Below are 26,549 nucleotides of genomic sequence, written 5' to 3' on the forward strand. Positions count from 1 at the left end.
GCAGAGTTGGAATTTGTATATTAAGGATGCTTTCTGTATAGCCAGATGTGTGGAAGCCTTATGTTCTCTTTTAAAATGAGAACCTTGGTGTTTTTACCATTGAACTGCAGATCACAGGTTTTACTTGTTTAGTTTTTATTAAAGAAGAAAAATTCTGTAGTAATATTGTTCATAAAGTAAATACTCTTAAAACACTTTTTTAAAACTAAAGTAATAAAACATGCACAGAATATTTACACATAGCACATACCATACACTTAAAGTAGATATATACAGTATTTGGCTGTTAAGCTAATAGGCCTATTATTTACAAAGCAACCAGGAAACATTTTTCTTTCTTTTTTTTCTAATTAAAAATTTGAGCTACTGTACTAAATGCATGCTCCCTTACCGTCTCCACTCAGACAGGCTGTCCATTTTAAAGGACAAAATTAAAAACTCTGAACTCTTTCCATTTTAATTTCTGCCAAAGACATGCCTGCCTTCTTTCTTTGAATTGCAGTTCAGCTACACCAAATACAGTATATACATTTACCTTTGTTCCATGCACACAGCAGCGGCTAGGTTAATTTTTCGTTTACTATTCCAGTTTAATGTAAAAGCCAATATTCTGGTCTATCTCTGCTAATGTCTGCCTGGCTGTTCTCTTTTTATAGGCTGCTCTGTCAGAAAAACACCATGTACATTTCCTTTGCTGCCCTAATACGTTTGTGTAAAAGAGCATTACACCCAAATTATTGTAAAACTAAACAAAAATCATATCATGAAAAATAAATTTTGAAATCTGCCTATTTCTCAATAATGGAGTCATTTGGAGTGAAAATGCACCTATATAGATTGACTGCCAATGAACCAGAGCATTACTATTGTCCAGTGTGGGTTCCTGTATTGCAAACAATGTTGGTAGTGTAGAGTCTGGCTATCTGAGATCCTACAGTTATGTTGGAAAGCTTTTGTAATTGATGTATTGAAACCTTTATTTAATTGCCAAAAAACAAAATTTAATATTATGCATAACCTTTTTTCCTCTACTAGGGAAGGAGCAATTGATCGATTAGTTGGCATATACAAAAATGTAGTACATAAGACTGGGGTAAGTATGACAGTAATAGTTTAAGTGAATGATAATGCACACTGGACAACCGCCCCACTGCCAACCAAATCAACTTCTTTTAGATATGTTTTTCACTTATGTGAAATACACTTGTTGTTGGATTAGGGAGCAGAATTATAAACGTATAATATATATTACACACAGCATACGTATGTAGGCCCTTCGAATTAATTAATCAGTGCAATAAAATCAAGGTAACCAAACATATTTATAGCTATGAAGTAGAGGTTTCTTAACACAATATCCATCAACATTTCAGGTCTATGTAACCATCTACACAGACAGCATGGTACTGTAAATCACAGGCCAATGATGGCTTTTTAAAAAAGATTACATTTTGCATTATATTTCAGCTTAGTACAACATTTCACCCAGACTGGTATTTCAGTTTGTACTAGGAAATATTAAGAATTACTGTTCCCTGGAAGGTAATTTTATCAGTTATTTTAAGAATTCAAAAATGCAATTTTTTTTTTTTTTTTTAAATTGTGGAGTAATTTGAAATACTCTGTAGCTTTTGTATAGGTTTTTAAGAATGATGTATTGGATATCTGAAGCTTTTCATTCATATTTATTTTTTGTAATGTATTAAGTTTAATTTTAGGTGTCTTGTGGTTTTCCAAAGCATTATTCTCCCACAGGATATCTCAGGAAAGGGTAAAAAAAATCATATGTCTGTTACATTGAAGAAAATCAAAATAAGTGTATCTAGTGTTGTGTTGTTTTTTTTTTTTAATAATACTTTCAGGGTTATCTGACTGAGAATGGGTTTGTAAATTTGGAGCGAGTTGAGATGATTATGGATGCTGTGGGAGTGGCAGAAGATAACATCTTTAAAAAAAGAAAGGAAGACGAGGTATGTACATTTTACCAACACTAAAATTTGACTTTTGGGATATGCTTAGCAGGACCTTCAGTAGTACAGATTTAAACAACTTTCCCATACCTCATGGGAAAAGAGCTCAGTGGATGCTGACATTAATCAGTGTTAAAGGCTACATTTGAGAGAAGAACAATTGAAGAACAATTTGCTTTACAAGGTTAAAATGAAGCTTGTATTGAGAAAATCTTAATCTGTAGTGATGCACAGAGATGATCTAAAGACTGGTGGGTAGTGAAATGATTCTTTTAAGAATATACTGAAGCACAATGTATTTTTTCTATTTAAACAAACTATTTTGTTTTAATTTTAATGTGAATTTAAGTAAACATTCACTGCAAATGCAGTCTTTAAATTAAAATAAAAGGCTATAAGCTGTAACTGCTTATAAACATGAATCATAGCCAAATTAACCTTTGATATCTCAAAAACAATGTAAAATATCTTAAAATGAAAGGAATGCTTACAAATACATGTTTGTCTTACTATTTGTGTTTTCTTGCACCGAATAGGACAATTCTCTGTTGTATCTAGTACATTATCCTCCAAACGTTGAACAAGTTAGTTTGCTTATACACACTTGAAATGATTGTGTATTAAGAGAGGAGAGTGAATGGTCAGAATAGATTCCTGATCATTACTTAGTTTTAAATAATATAAATCTTTGTCATTCCTTTTTATTTTCCTTAAGTAAAGTTACTAATGAAGCAGCAGTTTTGTTCCTCCCTAAGGTTGCGGTTTAAACAGCTACGGACTGGAACTATCCAATGATCACTCAAAACAATGTTGTTTCGAGAAATGAATATTTGGAGCTTTGGGCAAGCCTGCATATCGTGGGTACAGCTTTGTGAGTCCTTAATTGGTCCATCCAAGTGGTGTCCATGATGCCTGTGGGTTGTTTAGTGTAGTAGTGTTTTTTTGAAATGAACACTTTAATTGATAGTGCTTTATTATTTTATCACATTTTTCCAATTTAGGGCTATTTGATTATCAAAATTCTGCCATCAAAAATGATGGCTAGTTAGTCAGATTTTACAAAATAAGTAATGTGGTAATTTGGAGGGTGAGACTTGTTTTAAGTCATAATTAGTGTTGCAGACATTTCCTAATCAGTGTGGTCCCCTAAATCTGTTGAGTAATCCTGCTAGTTAATTGCCTAATAAGTCAAGATATAAATGTCAGAAGTCATGAATGTTTTAAAAGGGATGCATTGATGCTTGATGGAATACATTATTATTATTACAGTTACTAATACATTATCATTATCCATTAGAACAGTGGTTCCCAAACTCAATCCTGGGGACACATTGTGGCTGCAGGTTTTTGTTCCAACCAGATTCACAATCGATGATGATAATCTTTAACAAATGATCTCATTTAATTAGCTGGTCTTTTTTACTCTTCTCTTATTCTGCATTCCGAAATACACCACCTCTGTTTTTTGACATTTATAAGATATTTAGATTTTTTTTTTCTTTTTTCTAAAGCTATAAATGCCGAACTCTCTTCTGTTGGTTTTTGTATTATTTTCCCCTTTTCCTGTGTAGTTTGCTCCCTTCATTTAACCCTAATAGTGACAGTTAACAACCAGCCTAGCAGACACCCAGGATGATGAAAGCTGCAACAAGTTCAGTGTCGGACGGAATAATTAAAAAATCAATTAAATAGCCAGAACACCTGGAAAAACAGAATGAAAATTAGGTGGAAAATACAACTTAAAACAAACTACATATTCCCCATATAACTACTTTACTACATTTGAATAAAAATCAACCAAATTTAGTTTGTAATTTCTACATTGCCTCTGAAACACAGACACTGGGAAATAACGACTCACTTAATTAGGGCAAAAGTCCAATGAAAAACCGAAGTTGGTTGGAACAAAAACCTGCAGCTACAGTGGGTCCCCAGGACAGAGTTTGGGAACCACTGCTTTAGAACATTACTACCTGAAATACCCAGCGTTGCCCGGGAGGAAAAATGTGTTTTTTTTTTTTTTTTTTTAATTTATTGTTTGAGAAAAATACAATTTAAAAAAAAAAACAAAACTTTAAAAATAAATTAACAAACAATGAAGACTCACTAATGTGCTTGTCTTGCGGTCTTGTATGTATGTTATCATCCCGTTGACGCTCAGAACCAGCCAACTCCATTTAATTTCAAAAGCAACAGGAGGACAGTGGTGCTCATACATAAAGAATGCTGCCTGTAACCTCCAGTTTGCCCACTGGTGGTCGTTCAGAGTGTCAACTGGATGATAACATGCATACAAGATCGCAAGATCTCTCCCCACCCTACCCAGAAGGGGGTGGGTTAGGGTTGATTTCACCCTACAGTATTTTTATTTTCATGAAAATCGCTCCAGTCATTTGGAAGTGATGCTGGAACATACATACATCCGTTGACTTTTTTATATAAGTAAAAAATATAGGTTATACAGGTGATGTTCCTACCTTGCACCCTACATTCCAGGAGTTTATACCTTATACCCCCTTGACCCTGCAGTAGATAAGCAGATTAGGGAGGGTATATGGATGGATTATTATTATCATCACTGTGACTATAGCAGAGAAAAATACATTAATATATTCCTGAATGGAAGATATTAAGTACAACAATATCATCATCATCATTGGGAAACACAGTAGAAGCCCTGGTGTTTTGCAGTGAACTAGAATGGAGTTCACGTTCTGGGCTTTCACTCTATAGAGTTTGCATTTTCTCTCTGGGTGTCTGGTTTCTATCCACAGATGCATGGGCTGGGTTCACCTTGGTGTTAAGCACATGTATAGGACTCAGTCATGGCTTTTTATCTTGGGGGCGAGAAATCCAAATCCTTCTGTATTTATCTCTGGCTCTGTGGCAGCTGGACAAAGGTGTATACCCCACATTGAGTATGTAACCACATCTTACTTCAAACTCTGTGAACTTCCCTTCTTCAAATTCAGGGGTCACGCCAACATATCATCCCATCTCTTTTCCTTTGTCACAACACCTCCAGTTATTCACTTGTTCGTCCACACTATTGCCGAGTGGCACTATTGAGCTGATGGTGTTCACCTTGACCTAAAATGGTGAAAAGGTAAGCAGTAAACTGCTAGAGATTTAAATTTAAAGTTTAGGTTAGGAAAAACTGAAAAGAGAGGAAATTTTAGAATATTACCAATGGGCCTTCTTCAGGTAACAACTAATAGGTTACAACCTACAGATGCGCAGAAGCAATTAAAGAAAATTAAGTCTTGAAAGTTGAAGCAAACAGTTTGCACAGGTGTCCCAGCTTCTGTTGATTACTTAAGAATCCTTTGTCTGTCTTTAAGCAGAGTTGGAATTAAATGAAATGAGACAGAACATTATTATCCTTCGAAGTAAAGGCCTTTCATTTAGAGAATTTTCAAAAAAATTCAAAGCGTCAGTGAGTACACTGTCCTTTGCAGTCCAAAGGCAGTTGGAAACTGGATGAAACTCTGATAGGAAGAGATGTGGGAGACCCAAAGTCCCAACCCAATCAGAAGACAAGTTTCTCAGGGTCACCAGCTTACGTTATAGGTGCCTCCTAGCACAACAGTTTAATAGTGGTCGAACAAGTAAGTTTCAGATTCTAGCTTCTTTTAACTTTTCTTTAATAAATGAAAGAATTACAAGGTGTTTATATTGATGGTGGATGCATCATATCTGTGTGTAATTACTATTTTTTGTACCCTAAGTTCTTGTCTATAAGCCGGACTCATGTATTAGCCGGAGACCAAAAATCATACGAATTTTTAAAATAAAATCGTATCATAGATAAGCCGGACTCATGGATAAGCCGAACGTACTATAACCTATAACTAATAGAAGGGAGGGAGGTCAGTGGTCTCACTCGCGCCCATTTAATTTCTTTAAGGGGGGAGAGAGTGTGAGATATTGCCGTCTCTCTCACTCCCCGCATGGCGCGGTTGGAGCGGCCGGAGCGCGTTCTTTCTGCTCTGGGCGTCGCCGAGTCAACACGAGCGCGTAGCGGTCATTTAAATTGTGATTTTATATGTAAGCATATTTAAATATATATCGCGGATTTCTGCGGACAATGGGTCTTTTAATTTCTGGTACATGCTTCCTCGGTTGGTTTGCCCAGTTGATTTCATACAAGGGACGCTATTGGCAGATGGCTGAGAAGCTACCCGGCTTACTGTTCTCTCTCTCTTGCACTGACTATCTGTGATCCTGACGTATGGGGATTGAGCAGGGGGGCTGTTTGCACACCTAGACGATACGGACGCTCGTCTAAAAATGCTGAAAGATTATCTTCACGTTGCTATCTTTTGTAAAGCTGATTCCTGAAAAGACATGCTGCACAGTGCTTCGCATACTTAAAAGCTCGAAGGGCACGTATTGATTTTTGACTGAAAAACAAACTCTCCCTCTCTCTCTCTTTGTCTGCTCCTGACGGAGGGGGTGTGAGCTGCCGCCTTCAACAGCTTTGTGCCGCGGTGCTTCGCATACTTAAAAGCCAAACAGACATATTGATTTGTTTGCTTCACTCCTTTGAAGAGGAAGATATGTTTGCATTCTTTTAATTGTGAGACTGAACTGTCATCTCTGTCTTGTCATTGAGCACAGTTTAAACTTTTGAAAAAGAGACAAATGTTTGTTTGCAGTGTTTGAATAACGTTCCTGTCTCTCTACAACCTCCTGTGTTTCTGCGCAAATCTGTGACCCAAGCATGACAATATAAAAATAACCATATAAACATATGGTTTCTACTTCGCGGATATTCTTATTTCGCGGGTGGCTCTGGAACGCAACCCCCGCGATGGATGTATAAGCCGGACTTATGTATAAGCCGATATTCTATTTTTTCATTTTCACAACTTTTTTCCTTAGATAAGCCGCGGCTTATTGACAAGAACTTAGGGTACTTAGTTTTTTTTTTTTTTTTTTTTTTTTTTTTTTTTTTTTTTTGTGAGGTGTTTTCAAAAATGTTTATTTTGGTTTTTGAAAATTTTCCAGCATATTGTTTTGCAGTGCATTTTTGTGTGTGTGCACCTGACATTTATTTTTACTTTTTATATTAGGAAGGTTTCAAGAGGAGAATGAAAGAAAAGAAAAAAAGAATGAAGGTAATAATTTTTGTAAACCGAACCAGATATTTTTCTTCATTTGTCGTCACTGGGGTGTCCACCTGCATTTTGGATGTGTACTTTAAAGCATTTTAGACGCCTGATTTTTACCAGTCATTTCAAAATTTTGTTTGGAGATGATTAAAATAAGATATTTACTTTTTGGCAGCAATGCACTTACTGAATTAAAAATGTAGAAAAACAGGATGTTTCTGAATTGTGTGTATTTTTTATAGTCCTGCAGCTCTTGATTATGTAATGAAGTATTCTACTGATTATTCCATTGATTAATCGAGTAAGCAGATAATACAGTAAATACTTTTGCTTTATTAAAGAGCAATAGTAAATACACAAAAGAGAAAATACTGCAAAACAGGTCTGTAAACATTGGTTTCCTTTTTTGAAAAATCAACATTTTTTTTCCTTAAATTGCATACAATAATACAGTATCTGTCAAAAATAGATCCATTTAGTGCAGGCAGTGTGGTGTAGTAGTTAAGGCTTTGGACTTCAACCCAATACCTCGGGGTTTGAAGTCCTGCTTCTGACACTGTGTGACCATAAGCAAGTCACTTAGCCTTCCTTTGCTTCAATTGGAAAGCCAAAAAGAAATGTTACTGATTGTATCATAAATGTTGTAAGTCACCTTGGATAAAGGTGTCAGCCAAATAAGGAAATGTAATGTAAATTTAAGTGCCTTTTTCTGTTCTGTATTTAAAAAAAAAAAAAAAAAAAAAAAAAAAAAGGCAAATGCAAAAATAATAAAACATACACTTCAAAGTACAGTACTTTTGAAAAGGATATATAGCCTAAAATAAAGGCATAAATTAATAATACATAAAAATTGCCTAAGTTGTGCAACTTTCAGAAATACAAGTCTCAATCTAACTACAGGTCGGGCATAATTGAAGGCTTTGGGACATTTGTAGGAAGCAAAATTGTATCTCCTGTGTTAGGCAGATATGGATTGGGTAGGGTGTGTGAGTGGTTGCATACACACATAAGCTTTAAAAGAACATGTGGTAGTTGCATCGAAGAAAAGCGAGCATATGAACATGCTCAGAACTGAGGCTTATCCTGTGGTTTAATGCAGTGTTTCCTGCTGCAGAAAACAAAATCTGTAATGGATAGATGTTGATGGAATATACGGTAAAGGCTTCCCTAACGTTGGATAGTGTGCTGCATTTCTTCTTAACTAGCCATTACATATAGCTGTAATTAATATACATTCTTTACTAGCCTTCACTTCAATTGATTTTTGTTAAATACTTAATGTTAACGTTACCTTGTATCGGGTCTGCTTAATAGACTAGATGTTTTTTTTTTTTTTGATGTTAAAACATTGGCATTGGACTGTTGTGGCAGGCTAGTTTGATTTTTACAATAGACACACTGCCCGATTTTTTTTTTTTTTCTTTTTTCTCCTCTGCCTGATATGATCCCAAACTTTGGACACTTTCACTGTTTTTTTTTTTTTCTCCTATATTTCTCGCTATTTTCTCTTACTTCATTTCGCAATCCAAGCCCTGTTGGCTTGAATTGAGTACTTTATCAAGTTTGGACTAGAAATTGTTTTTTTATGATTGAGAATTGAATGTTAATGACAGTTTTGAGGTTTTACTGTAAGGAAAATGCTTATAGCAGAATTGTATAATTATGTTTTTATTTGGCATTTTCAAGGAACAGTCTAATATTTCTTGCTATATGTCAAAGGAATAACAAAAAGCAGTCATTTTGAAGAATATACAATGTACTAGTGGCCAGCAGTTTGAAATTCTGTTAAATGTAATAGTGCATGCATTTTTGACAGTTGGTGACTTTGTACCATTCTGTGACTGATGGTTATAATTGATACATTTTAGTTAATGCATTTACAGTCTATAAAGGATCTTGAAGAAAGGATGGTGAAGTAATTTTTAAAATTCTATTTTTTTTCTGTTACATGGTTATTTTCAGAAAGGTGCTTTTGTGCATTTCTGTCATTCTATATTTTTCTTTCTTTTAAGACTGAGAAGCCTGCATTTATACCTCGAGGGCAGTTTGCACCTCAGCCACTGGGAGGAAGAGGTAGACCACAACCAATTAACAACCCACGGCAGGCTGCTTATGAAATGCGAATGCAGGAAAGAAACTTGGACAATAGGGTATGTCCTTGATTATCACAAGTTTTCTGGGAAGTTGACCTTGACTAAGTTAACTTTATTGTCAAATTTTCAGTTTTGTATTATTAATGCACTGTAACCTTCAAGAGGAAAAAAGATTTAGAAAATGTGATGAAAATTCTTAATAGTCCTTTCTCCATCTTGTTGTTTTTTTGAAACTGATTTTGAAATTTTAATTTTTAATTTAAAATATTTTATGTCTCTTCTAATACACATGTAAACCCCCGATTCTCTAAAGAATCGCAAATCCAAGAATGGCAGTTACTTTCTGTTCCCTCCAATCTTTGTAGGGATGAAAAATCATGGAGGGTGGGAGCGTCCTGGGAAAGTTTTCATTTAATTAAATAAATATATTTGTACTAAAGCGGTTTCTTTTTGGAGCCACGACTCCTTTGGTTCTGGTGTTTCAGAAGAGCGTTGTAGGCGCCTTCATTCATTGTTTTTATATATAGATAGACGGCGCATTCACTGTGTTTCCCAGTCAACACGATACGTTGGTGCGTCAGCCTTATTGCAAGTGGCAAAAGTGCCATTTAAACTAATTCAGGTAGATGTGGAAACCAGGTTTTCTGATTGAAAAAACAATAACGTTGAAAACAGTATCATTTACATACTGTTTTTTAGCGAATCGTGTAAATGCAATTATTTATATCCATTTATACACTAATAATGGCAATTATTAAATAATAATAATTATAATATTATCAAATAATTCCTCCCATATAAGTAACATTTCGGGGACTGCCTTCTTCTATCTTCGAAACATTTCCAGACTTTTAATGCCCGAGTCACCTCACGTATAGATTACTGTAATGCTATTCTATCTGGCATGCCACAAAAACTCATCCATCGCTTACAACTTCTTCAAAATTCTGCTGCCAGGATAATAACCTGCTGTTGTAAATCCACTGAACATATTACACCTATTCTCTCTCAACTTCACTGGCTCCCCGTTAACTACAGAATACAATACTAAATACTGCTCTTAACATTTAAAGCTCTCCACAACCTCACTGATCTCCTACAGACTTAAACTCCGTCTTGCTCACTCAGATCCTGTAATTTGAGAGTATTCAGTCTGGCAATATGGTGCAGCCTTAGTTTGTGGAAGATAGGCACAACTAAAGACATGAGCATAAAATGATTGTTGTCAATTTCAAACTGTTTTTCCTCAATGTGCTTCTTGAGAAAAAACATCAAGTTTGAGAAATGTTAACAGCTAACAACAATCTACATAGTTAGTGACTAAATACGTTTAGCCAAAACGTTGTTTGGAGGCTCACTTGAGCACATAAATGCATAGCTTTGCTAGCTTAGCCTGGCTTAGCTAAAGTAAAGATTATAAAACAGGATTTTCTAATGGCCAAATATAACCAAAACAATTGTTCAGCCTTACCTATGAAATGAAATCACCCGGGATCTGGTTTGGAGCGTACTGTGGTTTGTACAATCCCAAGCAGCACATTATTCATTACTTCACTCCACAGCAGTGCCACTCGCAATATGGCGGCGACGTTGACGTACGATTCTGCTGCTCATGAGGCGTCGTTATTCTATGTCTATGTTTAAATATGTCACCATGGCAACTTGTTGGCGTGTACGCTTTACCTCAAGTTTAGTTTACAGGTTGTGTTGTTTGGGCACCACTTACTGAATCTGGGAAACCGCTGGGTTTAACTCTAGGGCGCGGAGGCGCAGTGCGCGTGCTCTTCGGTGCGTCTGCATATATACATCCTTTGTTTAGTAATATAGATTTTAAAATTAGAATTTTTTCTTCTCAAAATGGGTGTCAATTTTTAGGCTCACAGTTTATAGAGAATGAAAAGTGAAATCTGTATTAAAATATTTTAGTGTAGCTTACTCATAATCCTTTTTGTACTTCCTGTTCTACTTTAGTATAAAATATTATGGTAGCCCACACATGTTTTATTTTTTATTTTTATTTTTTTTAAATAAAAAAACCTATATAACCAAAGGGGAAGGAAACAACTACATTAGTTACTAATAAATGCACAAAATAGATTTATTTGATTTGTCTTTGATTTGATGTTAAAAATAATTTTAAAAGTATCATTTTCAAAATTTTGAGCTCTGCAGCTCAATAATTAAAGCAGAGGAAATAAGTAGCAAGTGGTAGTCCAAATGTCTGAACCAGTCACTAGCATACATAGAAGAAGGGAAAGTTTTTGTTTTTACTTTGTCGTCCAAGGGTATTTATTGAGTGTTGCTTGATAAGGTTAAAGTTAATTTAAATAATTTTAGAATAAGGCTGCAACCTAACAAAATAGAAAGTATTCAGACACCTTCACTTTTTACATAAAGGTGCTGTGTATGAAGATTAGCCAGAGACATTAAAAATGTTGCAGAAGATGCCTTCCCACTGATTAATATTACCACCAAGAGTTCAGCCAGAGCTGCTTTTTGGTTGCTTCTGCCAGACCTAACAGAATTTTTACTTTTGAGGCTCATATCAAATGATTTAAGATAATGAGATAAGGAAGCCTTCAATAGTTTATACCCAGACAGCTTTGATGTTAATATCTTTGACTGTATACCTTGTTCATCACGTTATTGGTCTAAATTATTATTGAAGTTGTTTTCTTGGTTGATAACATATTACAGTTTAGGGCAGTCAGATTGAATCTCTGTATTTGAGTACAGTATAACTTTGTTTTTTTTTTTTTTTTTTTTGCTCTTTTAGGGCGGATGTCGACTTTTGTCGACAGGAGGGGTTGAGGGCGAATGTCGACAAAAGTCGACATCCAGGGATAGAGGGCGACAATCAGCTGTTAATGGCGACAAATCTCACTGTCACGTCACAGGCATTCCCTCTGTGCTTGGAGGAATGCTAGACTCATTGACTCGGCAAATAAACCTTGCGTGTGCGTGAGTTGCGAAATGTAAACAGGCAAGATGGCACCGACATGTGAAAAGGCAGCGAAGCAAGTGCAGAAAAGAAAACACTCGCATTATGCGCATTATCGCGGAGTCGGACTCTTGATTTTTCAGAATCGGACTTTATTGGCAGTGATCAGGAGATCGAGCAAGAGAGTTAGAAGCAGGCATCAGCTGATCAGACACCAGCCGATGCCGCGCCAGCGGATCTGCTGCCAGTTGCGTGCCTTCGCGCAGCCGATGCATCTACGGCAAGGTTCGCATGGGATAAATACACAGACATTGATCCGTTGAGAGCTGATCTGGCTACCGGAGTTTACAAGACGGCATGGCTTGCTGTTGGACACGACAGATCACCAGCTGCTGTACTTCAGGCTGCTGTCTCCTGATGCTGCTTTTCAGCTACTGTCAGACGAGACAAACAGGTAGGCAGAGATTTTTTTTGAATCGCGGGCTGCGTTTGCATCGCATTCTCGTTTTTCAAAGTGGAAACCCACAACGAAAGACGAGATGAAGCGCGCTGTGGCATTACAAATAGAGATGAGACAGAATTGGTGATATAACTTCAGGGAGCATTGGTCCAAACGTGTTTTGTCCCCTGGTGGCTTAGGTACGTGCTGCTGCAAAGTTTTATTCACTTCTGTAATAAACAGAAGCAAATCCCATGGGGTGAGCCAGGCTATAATGCCATACATAAAGTTCATAAAGTTTCAGAAGATGAAAAGAGGTGACAATACGGTTTTCATGCTGGCAGAAAACTTGGTGGCATGATGGCAAATGGGTGACTTGTCTCTCTACAGTACACACTAACAATATATGTTAGAAAGTGCAGCAACAGACAATTGAAAAATAGGCACCAAAGCAACACATATTGTAAGGAGTGCAATGTGGCAATGACTGAAATTGGCTGCTTTGAGCGAGATCAGACTTTGCTGTGTAAAATGTATGTGATATGTATGTGAAATCATAGAGTATGCAGGCTCATGCAACATGCAAGACAGTAACATTTGTCAAAAGGAAATATTTTTTGTTGATTTGATATGTTAAACAATTGCTTTGTGTTCTTTTTTAAAAAATGTTAGTTTTTGGAAAAATATTCAGCCCTGGGAGAAAAGAAACAAAAAAAAAAAATTAGCCCTAAAAGAGTTAAGAAGACCCTTTTCAAATAAATTAATCTAAAAATTAGTGCAATGTAAAACAAGCCCCAACAAAAAACACATTTGAGCTGTTTTTTATTGATGTTCAGTGCTGTTGTAATTTGCATATCATTTTATCCATCTTCATATATGTATCCTCGGTAATAGCCGATAAAGGCTCACAGCTGAAATAGTCTATTTATATAACCTGTTTCTTAATGTGCAATTAAATATATTTTTCTCATACAAATGAACACTGTTAAATCATTTTAATTTGTTAAAAAATACTCATTTTATAATGTATTCTTATTGCTGTTTATTGCTCAGGATACAGTGATCCCTCGCTATATCGCGCTTCGCCTTTCGCGGCTTCACTCTATCGCGGATTTTATATGTAAGCATATTTAAATATATATCGCGGATTTTTTGCTGGTTCGCGGATTTCTGCGGACAATGGGTCTTTTAATTTCTGGTACATGCTTCCTCAGTTGGTTTGCCCAGTTGATTTCATACAAGGGACGCTATTGGCAGATGGCTGAGAAGCTACCCAGCTTACTTTTCTCTCTCTCTTGCGCTGACTTTTTCTGATCCTGACGTAGGGGGATTAAGCAGGGGGGCTGTTCGCACACCTAGATGATACGGACGTTCGTCTAAAAATGCTGAAAGATTATCTTCACGTTGGCTACCTTCTGTGCAGCTGCTTCGTGAAGGACATGCTGCACGGTGCTTCGCATACTTAAAAGCACGAATGGCACGTATTGATTTTTTTATCTGTCTCTCTCTCTCTCTCTCTCTGCTCCTGACGAGGGGGTGTGAGCTGCCACCTTCAACAGCTTTGTGCCGCGGTGCTTCGCATACTTAAAAAGCCAAACAGCCCTATTGATTTGTTTGCTCCTTTGAAGAGGAAGATATGTTTGCATTCTTTTAATTGTGAGACAGAACTGTCATCTCTGTCTTGTCATGGAGCACAGTTTAAACTTTTGAAAAAGAGACAAATGTTTGTTTGCAGTGTTTGAATAACGTTCCTGTCTCTCTACAACCTCCTGTGTTTCTGCGCAAATCTGTGACCCAAGCATGACAATATAAAAATAACCATATAAACATATGGTTTCTACTTCGTGGATTTTCTTATTTCGCGGGTGGCTCTGGAACGCAACCCCCGCGATGGAGGAGGGATTACTGTATATAGTAACCTACTCATTAAGATTTTTCTTCTTTTCAATATCCTGATTGTTATGTGATATACAAGGTACTATGTTGTGAAATGCAGATGTTCTCAGCTGTTGGGCCAATATTATAAGAAAAATAACCTGTTTGAATTAATAAGGCTCACATTTTTAATCAAACAACTGCATGTTTGCTTTGGTTTTGTATGTTAAAATTTTATGTAAAACTGTAAATTCATGGTTAATGTTTATTTGTCTAGTCCAAAGTGGGGATTGTGATCATATTAGTTGACCAACTTGACATACAGTGGTGTGAAAAACTATTTGCCCCCTTCCTGATTTCTTATTCTTTTGCATGTTTGTCACACAAAATGTTTCTGATCATCAAACACATTTAACCATTAGTCAAATATAACACAAGTAAACACAAAATGCAGTTTTTAAATGATGGTTTTTATTATTTAGGGAGAAAAAAAATCCAAACCTACATGGCCCTGTGTGAAAAAGTAATTGCCCCCTTGTTAAAAAATAACCTAACTGTGGTGTATCACACCTGAGTTCAATTTCCGTAGCCACCCCCAGGCCTGATTACTGCCACACCTGTTTCAATCAAGAAATTACTTAAATAGGAGCTGCCTGACACAGAGAAGTAGACCAAAAGCACCTCAAAAGCTAGACATCATGCCAAGATCCAAAGAAATTCAGGAACAAATGAGAACAGAAGTAATTGAGATCTATTAGTCTGGTAAAGGTTATAAAGCCATTTCTAAAGCTTTGGGACTCCAGCGAACCACAGTGAGAGCCATTATCCACAAATGGCAAAAACATGGAACAGTGGTGAACCTTCCCAGGAGTGGCCGGCCGACCAAAATTACCCCAAGAGCGCAGAGACGACTCATCCGAGAGGTCACAAAAGACCCCAGGACAACGTCTAAAGAACTGCAGGCCTCACTTGCCTCAATTAAGGTCAGTGTTCACGACTCCACCATAAGAAAGAGACTGGGCAAAAACGGCCTGCATGGCAGATTTCCAAGACGCAAACCACTGTTAAGCAAAAAGAACATTAGGGCTCGTCTCAATTTTGCTAAGAAACATCTCAATGATTGCCAAGACTTTTGGGAAAATACCTTGTGGACTGATGAGTCAAAAGTTGAACTTTTTGGAAGGCAAATGTCCCGTTACATCTGGCGTAAAAGGAACACAGCATTTCAGAAAAAGAACATCATACCAACAGTAAAATATGGTGGTGGTAGTGTGATGGTCTGGGGTTGTTTTGCTGCTTCAGGACCTGGAAGGCTTGCTGTGATAGATGGAACCATGAATTCTACTGTCTACCAAAAAATCCTGAAGGAGAATGTCCGGCCATCTGTTCGTCAACTCAAGCTGAAGCGATCTTGGGTGCTGCAACAGGACAATGACCCAAAACACACCAGCAAATCCACCTCTGAATGGCTGAAGAAAAACAAAATGAAGACTTTGGAGTGGCCTAGTCAAAGTCCTGACCTGAATCCAATTGAGATGCTATGGCATGACCTTAAAAAGGCGGTTCATGCTAGAAAACCCTCAAATAAAGCTGAATTACAACAATTTTGCAAAGATGAGTGGGCCAAAATTCCTCCAGAGTGCTGTAATAGACTTATTGCAAGTTATCGCAAACGCTTGATTGCAGTTATTGCTGCTAAGGGTGGCCCAACCAGTTATTAGGTTCAGGGGGCAATTACTTTTTCACACAGGGCCATGTAGGTTTGGATTTTTTTTTCTCCCTAAATAATAAAAACCACCATTTACAAACTGCATTTTGTGTTTACTTGTGTTATATTTGACTAATGGTTAAATGTGTTTGATGATCAGAAACATTTTGTGTGACAAACATGCAAAAGAATAAGAAATCAGGAAGGGGGCAAATAGTTTTTCACACCACTGTATGCCTAATCACATTCGACTAGTTTTATTTAAGTGTATTACTTAGCAGACATTTTGAAAATGTAGAGGAATTCTGCCAATTACAAGGCTAGCAGAATCCGATTACTTTAATAAACCAAGCAGGAGGATTTTACAATTAAATGCATGTTTAAAAAGCACTTGTGCTCTTGATTAGCATGATGTCCAGGGACTCATTGCTGACAGGTAGGCCCAGGCTTTTTGCAACCTTGTCTTAAGCTGATGTCACGTATGCGACTTTTAGACATGGTGCATGTCAGAATTTGTGACTGCACTTGCTGATCTCTTTGCCAGACCATTTCATTTTAAACGAGTCAAAATTGCTGGTTATGTCTAATTTACTCACTGCATGCCAATCTTCCAGTACTGTTGTGTTCACCTCTTTTTCTGACAACCAACAGTTTACTGCCTAACGGTAACAGCATGCTGTACAAATGGTTAACAACGTCTACAGCGGGTAGAGCTGCAGTCTGTGCCCTATTTTTTTTCCTCTTGTCATAGTATGTAAAAACACAAGACATTAGACAGATAAGCCTCAGTTTTGTTTGAGAGGTCCAAAACAAACGCTTTCCTTATTCCTTGTCCTGCATTATATGCATTGTACCTTCATATCGGCATTCATTGTTTATCAGTTATAATGCACACCCCTATGATGAAAGACCATCATTTGATTTTATTGGAGTCAGTCGTGGAATACTTACTCGGTCACTGAGCACATCACATTAGGCGACTCCCTTCACGGAAGTGTGCTTTTGACTGCCTATTACTTGTTAAGATTATGTAAATGACAGGCATGTGACATGGCATTTAGACTAGAGAGATTTATATCCTCACAGGCAGCCTTAAAAAGTCAGTTGTACTAATAGTAATTCTTGTTTCAAATTAAATGGACCTTTAAGTTTATCTGCATGGATGTGCTTTGCAGTTGTTTTTGACTTTTTGTTTTTGAATTTATAATATTTTTATAATTTTTCCACATTTGGTTTCAAAGCTAAAGCCATGTTTATTTCATAAAGTATTCTCCCAACAAAAGTTATGTACAGTATACACCATGTATGGTTTCATTTCAACTATAACTTTTTTTTTCCCCTCATGGTAAATCTGTGGTCATTATGCCCAGCTATCTTTGATGCCTCATTTCTTATAATATTACAAACAATCTTCCCATGCATCTATCTGCTTTGTTCAATTTGAGCATAAAATGGGACCTAGGGTCTGGATTTTTGGTTGATATTCTCTCTCCATTAAAATGAAACTACCATAAAAATTAGAGACTTCTTTGTTAATGAGCAAATTTACAAAAGTGAGCAAAATGTACTGCTTTACTTAATACAAGCTCGCTCACTGTCCTAGCTCAGACAAGTAGTGTCCATTTTAATTAAAGAACAAAATAAAGTAGTTCACCAGTTGTCTGAATGTGCAGGACATCTCTTCAGATTTGTTTTTTTCTTGGTTTATTACTTCACTTTCTTTATTGAAAAGGCTAATATTCCAGTCTTCTCAGTCGCTAGTAAATTCTGCCTTGCTGCTCTCTGTTTACAGGAAGTTCACGGGGGGGATGTGTGCTAGCTCAACTACTGCAATACCTCACGTAAAGGAGTACTAAAAGTCTCTGAAGAGTTCAGAAAAGCAGATGCTGAAAAAAGTTGTTTTTTTGTGATTGGCCAATTCTGTGATGGAAAATTAGCCAATTTAGATCGATGGCTGATAGATCAGAATATCACTATAGAAAATACCTATTAGAGGTTGTCTTTGCTAAAGAGGCCAATACAATCCTATAGAGTCAAGGACGTACTTTTCCCACACACATAAATGACATGTTAATTTTGTGTTGTTTAAATTATTGTCATTTTTTTTCGGTTTTTCCGGAATTACATTTCATTTATTTAAAGATATTTCCTTAATTAAGATTAAATCTTGATAGGTCCACGTATATTAAAAAAAGATGAACATTTCATGGGGTGCAGTTAATTTTTCACATTAGTATAGATGCAGCCACTCTTGCAGTTTGAGGCACATAGAATTGCATTATGGGAGGAGGGTACAAAATCTGAAAGCTCAAGATGAAAGAAAGTTTCAATATAAGGTTTTTTCTTGTAAACTTTCCTAAATGATTATCACTTGAATTTTAAGAGAGACCTTGGTGTAGAGGTCTTTTTATTTAGAGGTTTTTGTAAGGAGGGACTGCAGTTGAACTTCTTAAACTTTAAGGTGAAGAAAATGTCAGTCTATTTTCCCCAGTTTTGACATTATTCTTTCACCACTTTGCCAGGTATGACAGTCTGCCTATCTGAAAGGATATTGGATTAAAGCAGGGCAAGCTGTCATATTTTAGAATTAATAATTATGTAGCAATGTATTATTGAGGGCTGTTTCTTCAGGTATTTTTTTTAATACTTTATTGTTGCCAGTGTTTGAATAGTAGTATAATGAGAAAATCACTCGGCACAATAAACTCTTTGAACTATTCAAGTTGATTCTCCAAAACATCATCATGTTGCTATTTGAAGGTTCCTAAATTCCAACTCTTCACCCCATTACTTGGTAATTTATTCCATGTGTTTATTGTTCTTTGTGTGAAGAAAAACATTCTAACATTTATGCAGAATTTGCTAATTCCCTTCATAATTTTAAACACTTCAATCATGTCACCTCTTAATTTCCTTTTGCTTACACTAACAAGACTTAGATTCTTCAGTCTGTTCTTATACTTCATACCTCTCAATTCTTAAATCAGCCTAGTCTTATTCTTCCTGACTATCTGTAGCGCTGCTCTCTTTTTTTGTAATATTCAGACCAAAACTGTGCACAGTACTCCAGGTCAGACCTCAGTGGAGTTTTATATCACATTTACTGGATTCCACTAAGTTTGTAATAGTTTAACATTGAAACTGTCATATAATTGAAGTCCTCACCCCTACAATAAGACATTTACAAAGTTCTCTTGTTTAGGCATTTCATACATTTCTGCATGCATAATTTATTTCTGTGTTTTACTTTACATTTAAAACCAGCACACGCGCTAAAGTATTTCATAATTATTGTTTAGTGGTTATTTGCATGCTCCCCAAACTCTTTCTTTCAGTGCCTAATCTAAAAAAAATGCTCCAAGCACACTATTTTAATCTATCCATACACACTTTTAAGGAGTACAAAATAAAGTGGTTTTGTTTTGTGTTGTTTTTTTTAAATTTTAGAATGCTGCTGCATCGTTGAAAGCAATGATGAAGAATGGCCATCAGGCAGGTCCCTACATTTTAACTTTTAAACATTGTGATGCATATAGCTTTTGGGAGATTTAAAAAAAATTAACAAAAATGCACAACATATGTTAAAATTTTCTATTAAGTGTAAACTTTAGCCGTTGGTCCCAGCTTGAATTGGATCTGAGCACACCACTTCCACCTGCACTTCTCTCTTCCCCCTCTTCTCTCACAGCCACAGCAACTGGCACCCTCAATAGAGATTTATAGTGCTTACTAAACATTGAGCTTATTGAACTTCATTGAACTTTCTCCTTCCATTTCATGCCTGACTGTAGACTCTAAACTTGATCTCATCTCTTTTTTTTATCCTGACAGGATAACCTACCCCCTTCTATTATTCTCCCACTCTGTTGGCCAGTGCGGCTGTTTGTGTGCCTGTCAGTTGTTTCTGTGACATCCTTCTTTTGCATAATGCCACGTTTAAGTGTAGCGCAGTGCATCTATGCTAGTATACTATTAAGTATTGACAAATTAAAAAGAAGAAAAACTGTTGGCTAATTTTTTTTTTTTTGTATAACGTCACCAAATTTTATTCAAAGCAGTCAAAGCATTTTTGAGATTTTGGGATATTTAGTCTTTGAAGTGCCTAAACCTAAATGTTGATATATCGAAATGGCCTTTTGTTTGCTGGTACCTACTGACCTAAATTTACAATACTGCCAAATTTCAGTTTTTTAACCTCTTTTAGTGTTACATTTTTTTCTTGTAAAAAAACATTAAAAGCGTTGCATGTTTTTGGCTTGAAAAATTACATATTTATTAAATCTCATCTTTACACTGTAAAACTTGCAAAATGCTAAAAGTACAAAGTCAGAAGTGTAGAAAGTATAATAATGAGTAAAAATTATAGTAATAATAAAAATAACGCTAATACCGTACATACTGTCAAAATGTGTTTGTGCATTATGTCTTGAAGCATGGTGAAATACACAATCCAACATCACAGTCAGGACAATAGTAGTGTGATTCCATATTAGAAAAGGAGTGGAAGGTAGCAATGCAGAGAATTCATTTGAGCTCCATATGCGCAAAGCATACAGTTCAGCTCAAAATTATATATTGAGTACATCTGTCTCTCTTGAAATTGTCCAAAATGTTTCCAGAGCAAGATCCAACCTGTGAACGCTGCATTCAAGTTCTAGCCTCACTAGGTCACATGTTCTGGACCTGCACCAAATTAACATCATTCTGGACAAAAATTTTTTAAGTGCCTTTCAGACAGCCTTGGTGCCACAATCCCTCCTTATCCACTAACAGCTGTGTTTGGTGTACTTCCAGATGGGCTTAAAGTGGAGACGGACAAACAAACTGTGATTGCCTTCACTACACTATTGGCACACAGACTTAATTTGTTAAACTGGACCCTCTTAAGTCAGTGGGTAACTGATGTTTTATATTATTTGAAACTGGAAAAAATCAAATTCTCATTTAGAGGATCTGTGCAGAACCTCTTCAAAACCTGGCAGGATCTAATTAATAATATTTTAGAATAAGCTCTTAAAGCACTGAGGAAGTAGATTCTCTCCCTATTTCTTCTCCATTTATCTTTATCCGCCTATTAAAAAAAACTCTTATTTATTTATTTTTGTTTATTTATTTTTACTATTTTTAAGTTTTAGACCATTGGCCATGCTCTCTTTCTCAGGGGTGGGGTGGATTTGTTTTCAATCCTTTTTTTTTTTTTTTTTTTTTTTTTTTGTAAAAATTGATCTATTTGTATGGAATGATTACAATAAAATAGTAATAAAAAAAAACAGTAGCGTGATTCCTTGCGGAATTTCTTCCCAGTTCGATAAGCTTTTGAACAGCACACAGCACATGTGCAATTGACACAAGCATCACTTTCAGATCCATCTGAATCACTTCCGATTTCACTGCTTGAAGACAGAGTCACTTCGTCATCACTGCTTGTATCACTGTAAAAGAGCGTGCAACACCTGAGCTGCTGAAAAATGTTTCTTGTGAGACGCCATAATGAGGCTAGGACAAGACTTGTCTTCACCGTTGCCCAGGTATCACTCAGGCCTGTCGCTTACGCAAGACACGCCTATATAGTTTCTTGAGCAATGCTCCGCACTAATGCTGTTGGCACTTTTACGGCCAGAGTAAGCCTTGGGGCTAACGCTGATGAGAGATGTGTCTATACAGTTGCCCAAGTGGTGCTCAGGACTAATGCTTTTAGCACTATTTTTACAGAGCGAGTGACTCTTGGGTCTAACGCTAAGGAGGTTAACTGAATTGGAAATGCTGTTTTTGTTGATGAGTCAATCAGCATTGCATTATATACAGTATAAGTATGTATATACTGTATATAGATTGTACCTTGCCATTCAAAACCATCAGCGGACTACTGGTAACAATGAGAGATGCAGTAATTTTAGCTGTGTGTGATCTGTTGTTCACAGTTGTGATCCAGTCAGAGTAAATGTGCAGTTGAAGGAATTGGCATCTGTGTTTGTGAATATGCTTCTGAGTAAAGTGATGTGCTGTCAAGACTAGTTTCACAATAAGTTCAGTCATTGTGGAGTCTATTCACCCAAAACAGCTAATATGCCTAACAACATTAACTTCTGTCCAGCTAAACCACATAACACAGACATAACTTCTGGTTGTCTGTCTAAACAAAATAACTACATAAATTAATATTACTTTCTAATTGTAAATGGCATATATGCCATACTAGAATGGAGTAACAGCATTCTGACGCACATTCTGTTTAGTCTCTGTAAGAGAGAAATGACAATACTAAAGTGGTACAACTGAATCCATAGTTCTTCCTAAGACATCCATTTTGAAATATTGCAGTTAATGTTGCATTGTGGCTAGCAAAATGAATCTGTTAAGGCAACTATTTAGGAAAAGTCAAGAAAGGACATAGGGTTGACCTGAACACTAATTAAATTAATTTAAAGACATAAAGCCAATTGGTGTGATTTATAATTTACGCCTAGTATAATATAGTTGTTAACATTTGTACTTTGTGGAGTGTACTCTTAAATAGCAGTTCACTTAATGGAAAAATATCTGTTAATTTTCAACTTCTGACATTTTAATTGAAAATACTGAGTATTCTGGAAAGCTATTTGTGTTGGTAGTAAGCTTAAGTATTGTGTTGCAATTTCCTGTTATTTTTTTAACCTTGCAAAACAGGTTTACATTACCTTTTTAGCATTCTTTTCAAATGTATAAACAGCTTAACTTAAAAATATTGAACATTTTTAATTTCTCACTTTGCTGGCATTTTCTTGACTGTATATTAATAATGATTATAAGGAATTGACACATTTACGATGCAAATGATTTCCCCCTCTTACACTAGCATAATTTGAAGAAAAAAAATACAATGTAAATGTTTTTCTTTTTCTTTAATAGCCTCAATCACTTATGAGTTCCCATGACAAAAACAGCACATCTCCATCACCTGCTGTGAAGAGAAAAGCAGAGGACAGTGACAGTGAACCTGAACCAGAAGATAATGTCAGGTAAAGTATTGTTATTAAAACTCCTTTTTACAGTGTTGTTAATTTTAATTAGTGACATGTCAGTAGGGACAGCAAGCATCCCTGAATATTTTTTTCGGCAAGATTATTAATTTTTTTTTTTTATCTGCCCATAATTAATGTGGCAATGCAGAGAGTTCTGCAAATTCCTGTGAGATATACAAGCCAAAGCTGTTAAATCCAAGTAGCTGAATTAGTATTCATGCAGGTTTTCCTGCTACCAGTCACATCTCCCTTTGGGACCTTGTAGTAGATTGGTTAGCTTGTCAGTATTCATCCTTGATTATGTGAGCTGAATGATGGTGTTATCATAGGGGTTTCAAAACTCCATTCCTTAGGCAACAACTCAATTTCTCTGATCTTCGGAACAGAAGTGACTATGGCATAATTCCTTTGCCTGGTATAGAAAGAAATGTATTTCATTCACAATAGTCATTAGCTTTTACAGAGAATAACAGTACATGCTTTGGGGGCATTAGTATTTATTGCTGGTGATTAGTGTAGGTCTTGTCTCTTTTTTCTGTCTTATATTAGGGGCTGGGCCTTCAGTTGTTTTATAAGTAAACAAATATGCTTTGGTTGTGTAAGAATTACAAGCACATTACAAGCATGAAGTATAATTCGGTATAGTCTCAGTATAATTTTAGACTTGTTACTGTTTAAGCTCAAGCTGTTAATGTTTATTTACTAAAATGTACTATGTGTATATGTATATATGTAAATACGTATATACTGTATATCTACATTTATATTACATTTATATTTTATTAACACTAATTGGTAATGGTTACTTATTGTTTATTGTAATGTTGCAAACAAAGACCTGTAGAAGTGTTTTATTTTTTTAATTCCTGTATTTGTTAAACCTCTGCCTCACACAGAGTGAGTCTGTCAGTCTCTCTCTCTCTCTCTCTCTCCCTCTCTCCTCTTCTCCTACCTATCCCAAATAGTTCCTGGCTTTCTGATTTAAACAAATTTTCTATGTGTTTTAAATATGTCTAGCATAAATGTGGGGAAGTTAAGCTTTTAAAATGTCTCCTCTTTTACCATGAATTTAATTTGGGGGGCAGGGGACTTAGTTATTCTGGCATTATATTCATGTCTGCAATATGATTATGTGAAAGAAACCCTGCTAGGCAAATGTATGTTTGGTGGCAATAGAAAGATGTTTTGCTTTTTTTTTTTTTTTTTTTTATATAAAGGACAAGTAAATATAAGCATATTATTTTGCATTTATGGATATTTATTGCAGCAGTCTATTCATAGCTTATAGAAAATAGATGTCATTGTTTTCAGTAATATTTTTTAAAAACATTGTTTAATACTTTTATAGTTATTAGTTGATAGACTTTAATACAATCTGTTAAACAGTATTTTATTTTTTTCCAAGGTTATGGGAAGAAGGGTGGAAACAGCGTTATTATAAAAACAAATTTGATGTAGATGTATCTGATGATGCATTTCGTCGGCGAGTGGTGAAATCATATGTTGAAGGTCTTTGTTGGGTCCTTAGGTACTACTACCAGGTATTGGTCGATTTCTGATATTAAGATAATTGTAACAGATTAAAAATTTTTTTTTTTTGAATATACATTTTACCAGAGTATCAAGTGCTCCAATAGTCCTCACATAAGTGATCTATAAAGGAAGTAAGATGCCTCTGTTTTAAGTGTAAAATTTTTCAAGTCTGAATTTAGTTCTCGTACCAGTACTGTATTGAAATTATTCCTTAAGTCAGAATTTTTGAAATTTGAGGAATTGACCTAGTGTCTTTATACTTAATCAAATGTGCATAATCTTAAAAAGTGTATAGTCTCTCATGAAAAGTATAGCACTTGTTGATATTATAAAAGATGTCCTGATTAGTAATTAGTATTCTAGTCAAATTCAAATTTCAGCTTTGTTGGAAAATCTCTTTTTTGAATGAATTATTTTGTAACTGAAAATGTGCATCATCAGAAGTCTCTATTTTAAACAGTTCATCACTATAAAATCTGTGCCAATTGTATACTTTATTAGACTTAACCTTTTATTCATTAGTGTTTTGTTAGATCCATCACATTCATGCAGTTTAATCAAATTAAGATATCATTTTGTTGCAGCATGTGTTTTTTTTTAATGTTGGCTTTTTTGTAGCTAAGGGAATAGTAGGTTTTATGTACAAATCATTGTGTAGTCCATCTGGGTTATAAAAAGCCATATTGGAGTAATCTCTTTCTGAATTAAGTCTGTTGATAATTGAGATGTTAACATTAAAATGAGATTAGCCAAGACATAGTGGGGATTGCAGAACCGTTCATTATTAGCAGACTTCGTGCTCTGAGAGCAAAGCATACTGAAATCTCAGTTCCAGGGGAATAAGGTTCATCCATTAACATGAACAGGAAAATGATAATGTCAGACTTGAAGCAGATGCTTAGGGATTCTTTAGTCATGTGTGTTTTTGCCAGGTTTAAATATCCTTTTTTTTTTTGTACTAATAATTATATTACTTTTTTTTTTTTTAACCTCAAGGTTTTTGTTTGTACTCATGATAAATTATTTCATGTCTTGTTAAACAACATAGGTGAAGAGAATAATCATGTACAAAAAGAACAACCAAAATTTGGTAGTAATAGACAAAACTGACATAAATTACACTTTACCATTGTTTTGGGAATACAGGTAGGCAACGTTTACTTCTGCCTTAAGCTGTCTTCACCATGAACTGTCCTCTCCCTACATGTACATTTTCAGGAAGAAGCAGAGAACCCCACAATAATCTCTTATGGTTTAGCTATTCCTGATTTGGTTAAGTTTTTACAGAGTGCTTGCTTCATGAATCTAGTAGTAAAAGTGAATGTAGCTCAGTGTTTGTGTTGGCCCTCTGCATAAGATGATTGTATACACAAAAAACGGTTGTGTTTTTCGTTATGTTCATTAGTAAAATGTATAGATTAGTGCTGTACTGATATGGAAATTTTGGGCAATAGCGATGGCAGATTTTTTATTTTTATATCTATCTCTATCTATATATCTGTGTGTATATATATGTGTGTGTGTGTGTGTGATATATATATTTCGGATTTGAATGTTTTAGTTATGCTGATGATGTACTATGCATCATCAAAGAAACAACAGCAGCACGTGAAACAGATGAATAATTTTTTTTATTAACTTGCTGACTTTTACGCTCTTCTTTGCTGTAGATCTAAGCAGCCAATACTTTTTGTGGGGGAGAAAAAAGCAAGATATGGTTGCAAAGTGTAAGCCATGCAGCTTAAACTTTTAGTGCCACTTTTCTCCATAACTTTTGCCATATTGCGATCATTGTCACGAAGCACAATATGCACATTACTTTTTAAAATGTTCCACTTCTCTAACATGGAATCGAAAGCTTGTGCAATGAAAGTG

At 35.7% G+C, this 26,549-nt stretch overlaps 1 protein-coding gene across 2 annotated transcripts in view; it reads left to right on the top strand.

Annotated features, from left to right (window-relative positions):
- xrn2 (5'-3' exoribonuclease 2) overlaps nucleotides 1–26,549 on the top strand; it is a 309,462-nt gene that overhangs the window by 65,222 nt on the left and 217,691 nt on the right. Inside the window, exons 12-18 of one of the 2 annotated variants that reach the window (XM_028797522.2) lie at nucleotides 1,036–1,093; nucleotides 1,863–1,970; nucleotides 7,046–7,090; nucleotides 9,097–9,234; nucleotides 19,588–19,632; nucleotides 23,029–23,138; nucleotides 24,547–24,682. In XM_028797522.2, coding sequence (XP_028653355.1) covers nucleotides 1,036–1,093; nucleotides 1,863–1,970; nucleotides 7,046–7,090; nucleotides 9,097–9,234; nucleotides 19,588–19,632; nucleotides 23,029–23,138; nucleotides 24,547–24,682 — 640 coding nt within the window. The remainder of the gene's footprint in view (nucleotides 1–1,035; nucleotides 1,094–1,862; nucleotides 1,971–7,045; nucleotides 7,091–9,096; nucleotides 9,235–19,587; nucleotides 19,633–23,028; nucleotides 23,139–24,546; nucleotides 24,683–26,549) is intronic. The other variant, XM_028797523.2, reaches the window with a different exon arrangement.

Source organism: Erpetoichthys calabaricus, chromosome 3 (genome assembly GCF_900747795.2).
Source record: "Erpetoichthys calabaricus chromosome 3, fErpCal1.3, whole genome shotgun sequence".
NCBI classification, from domain to species: Eukaryota; Metazoa; Chordata; class Cladistia; order Polypteriformes; family Polypteridae; genus Erpetoichthys; species Erpetoichthys calabaricus.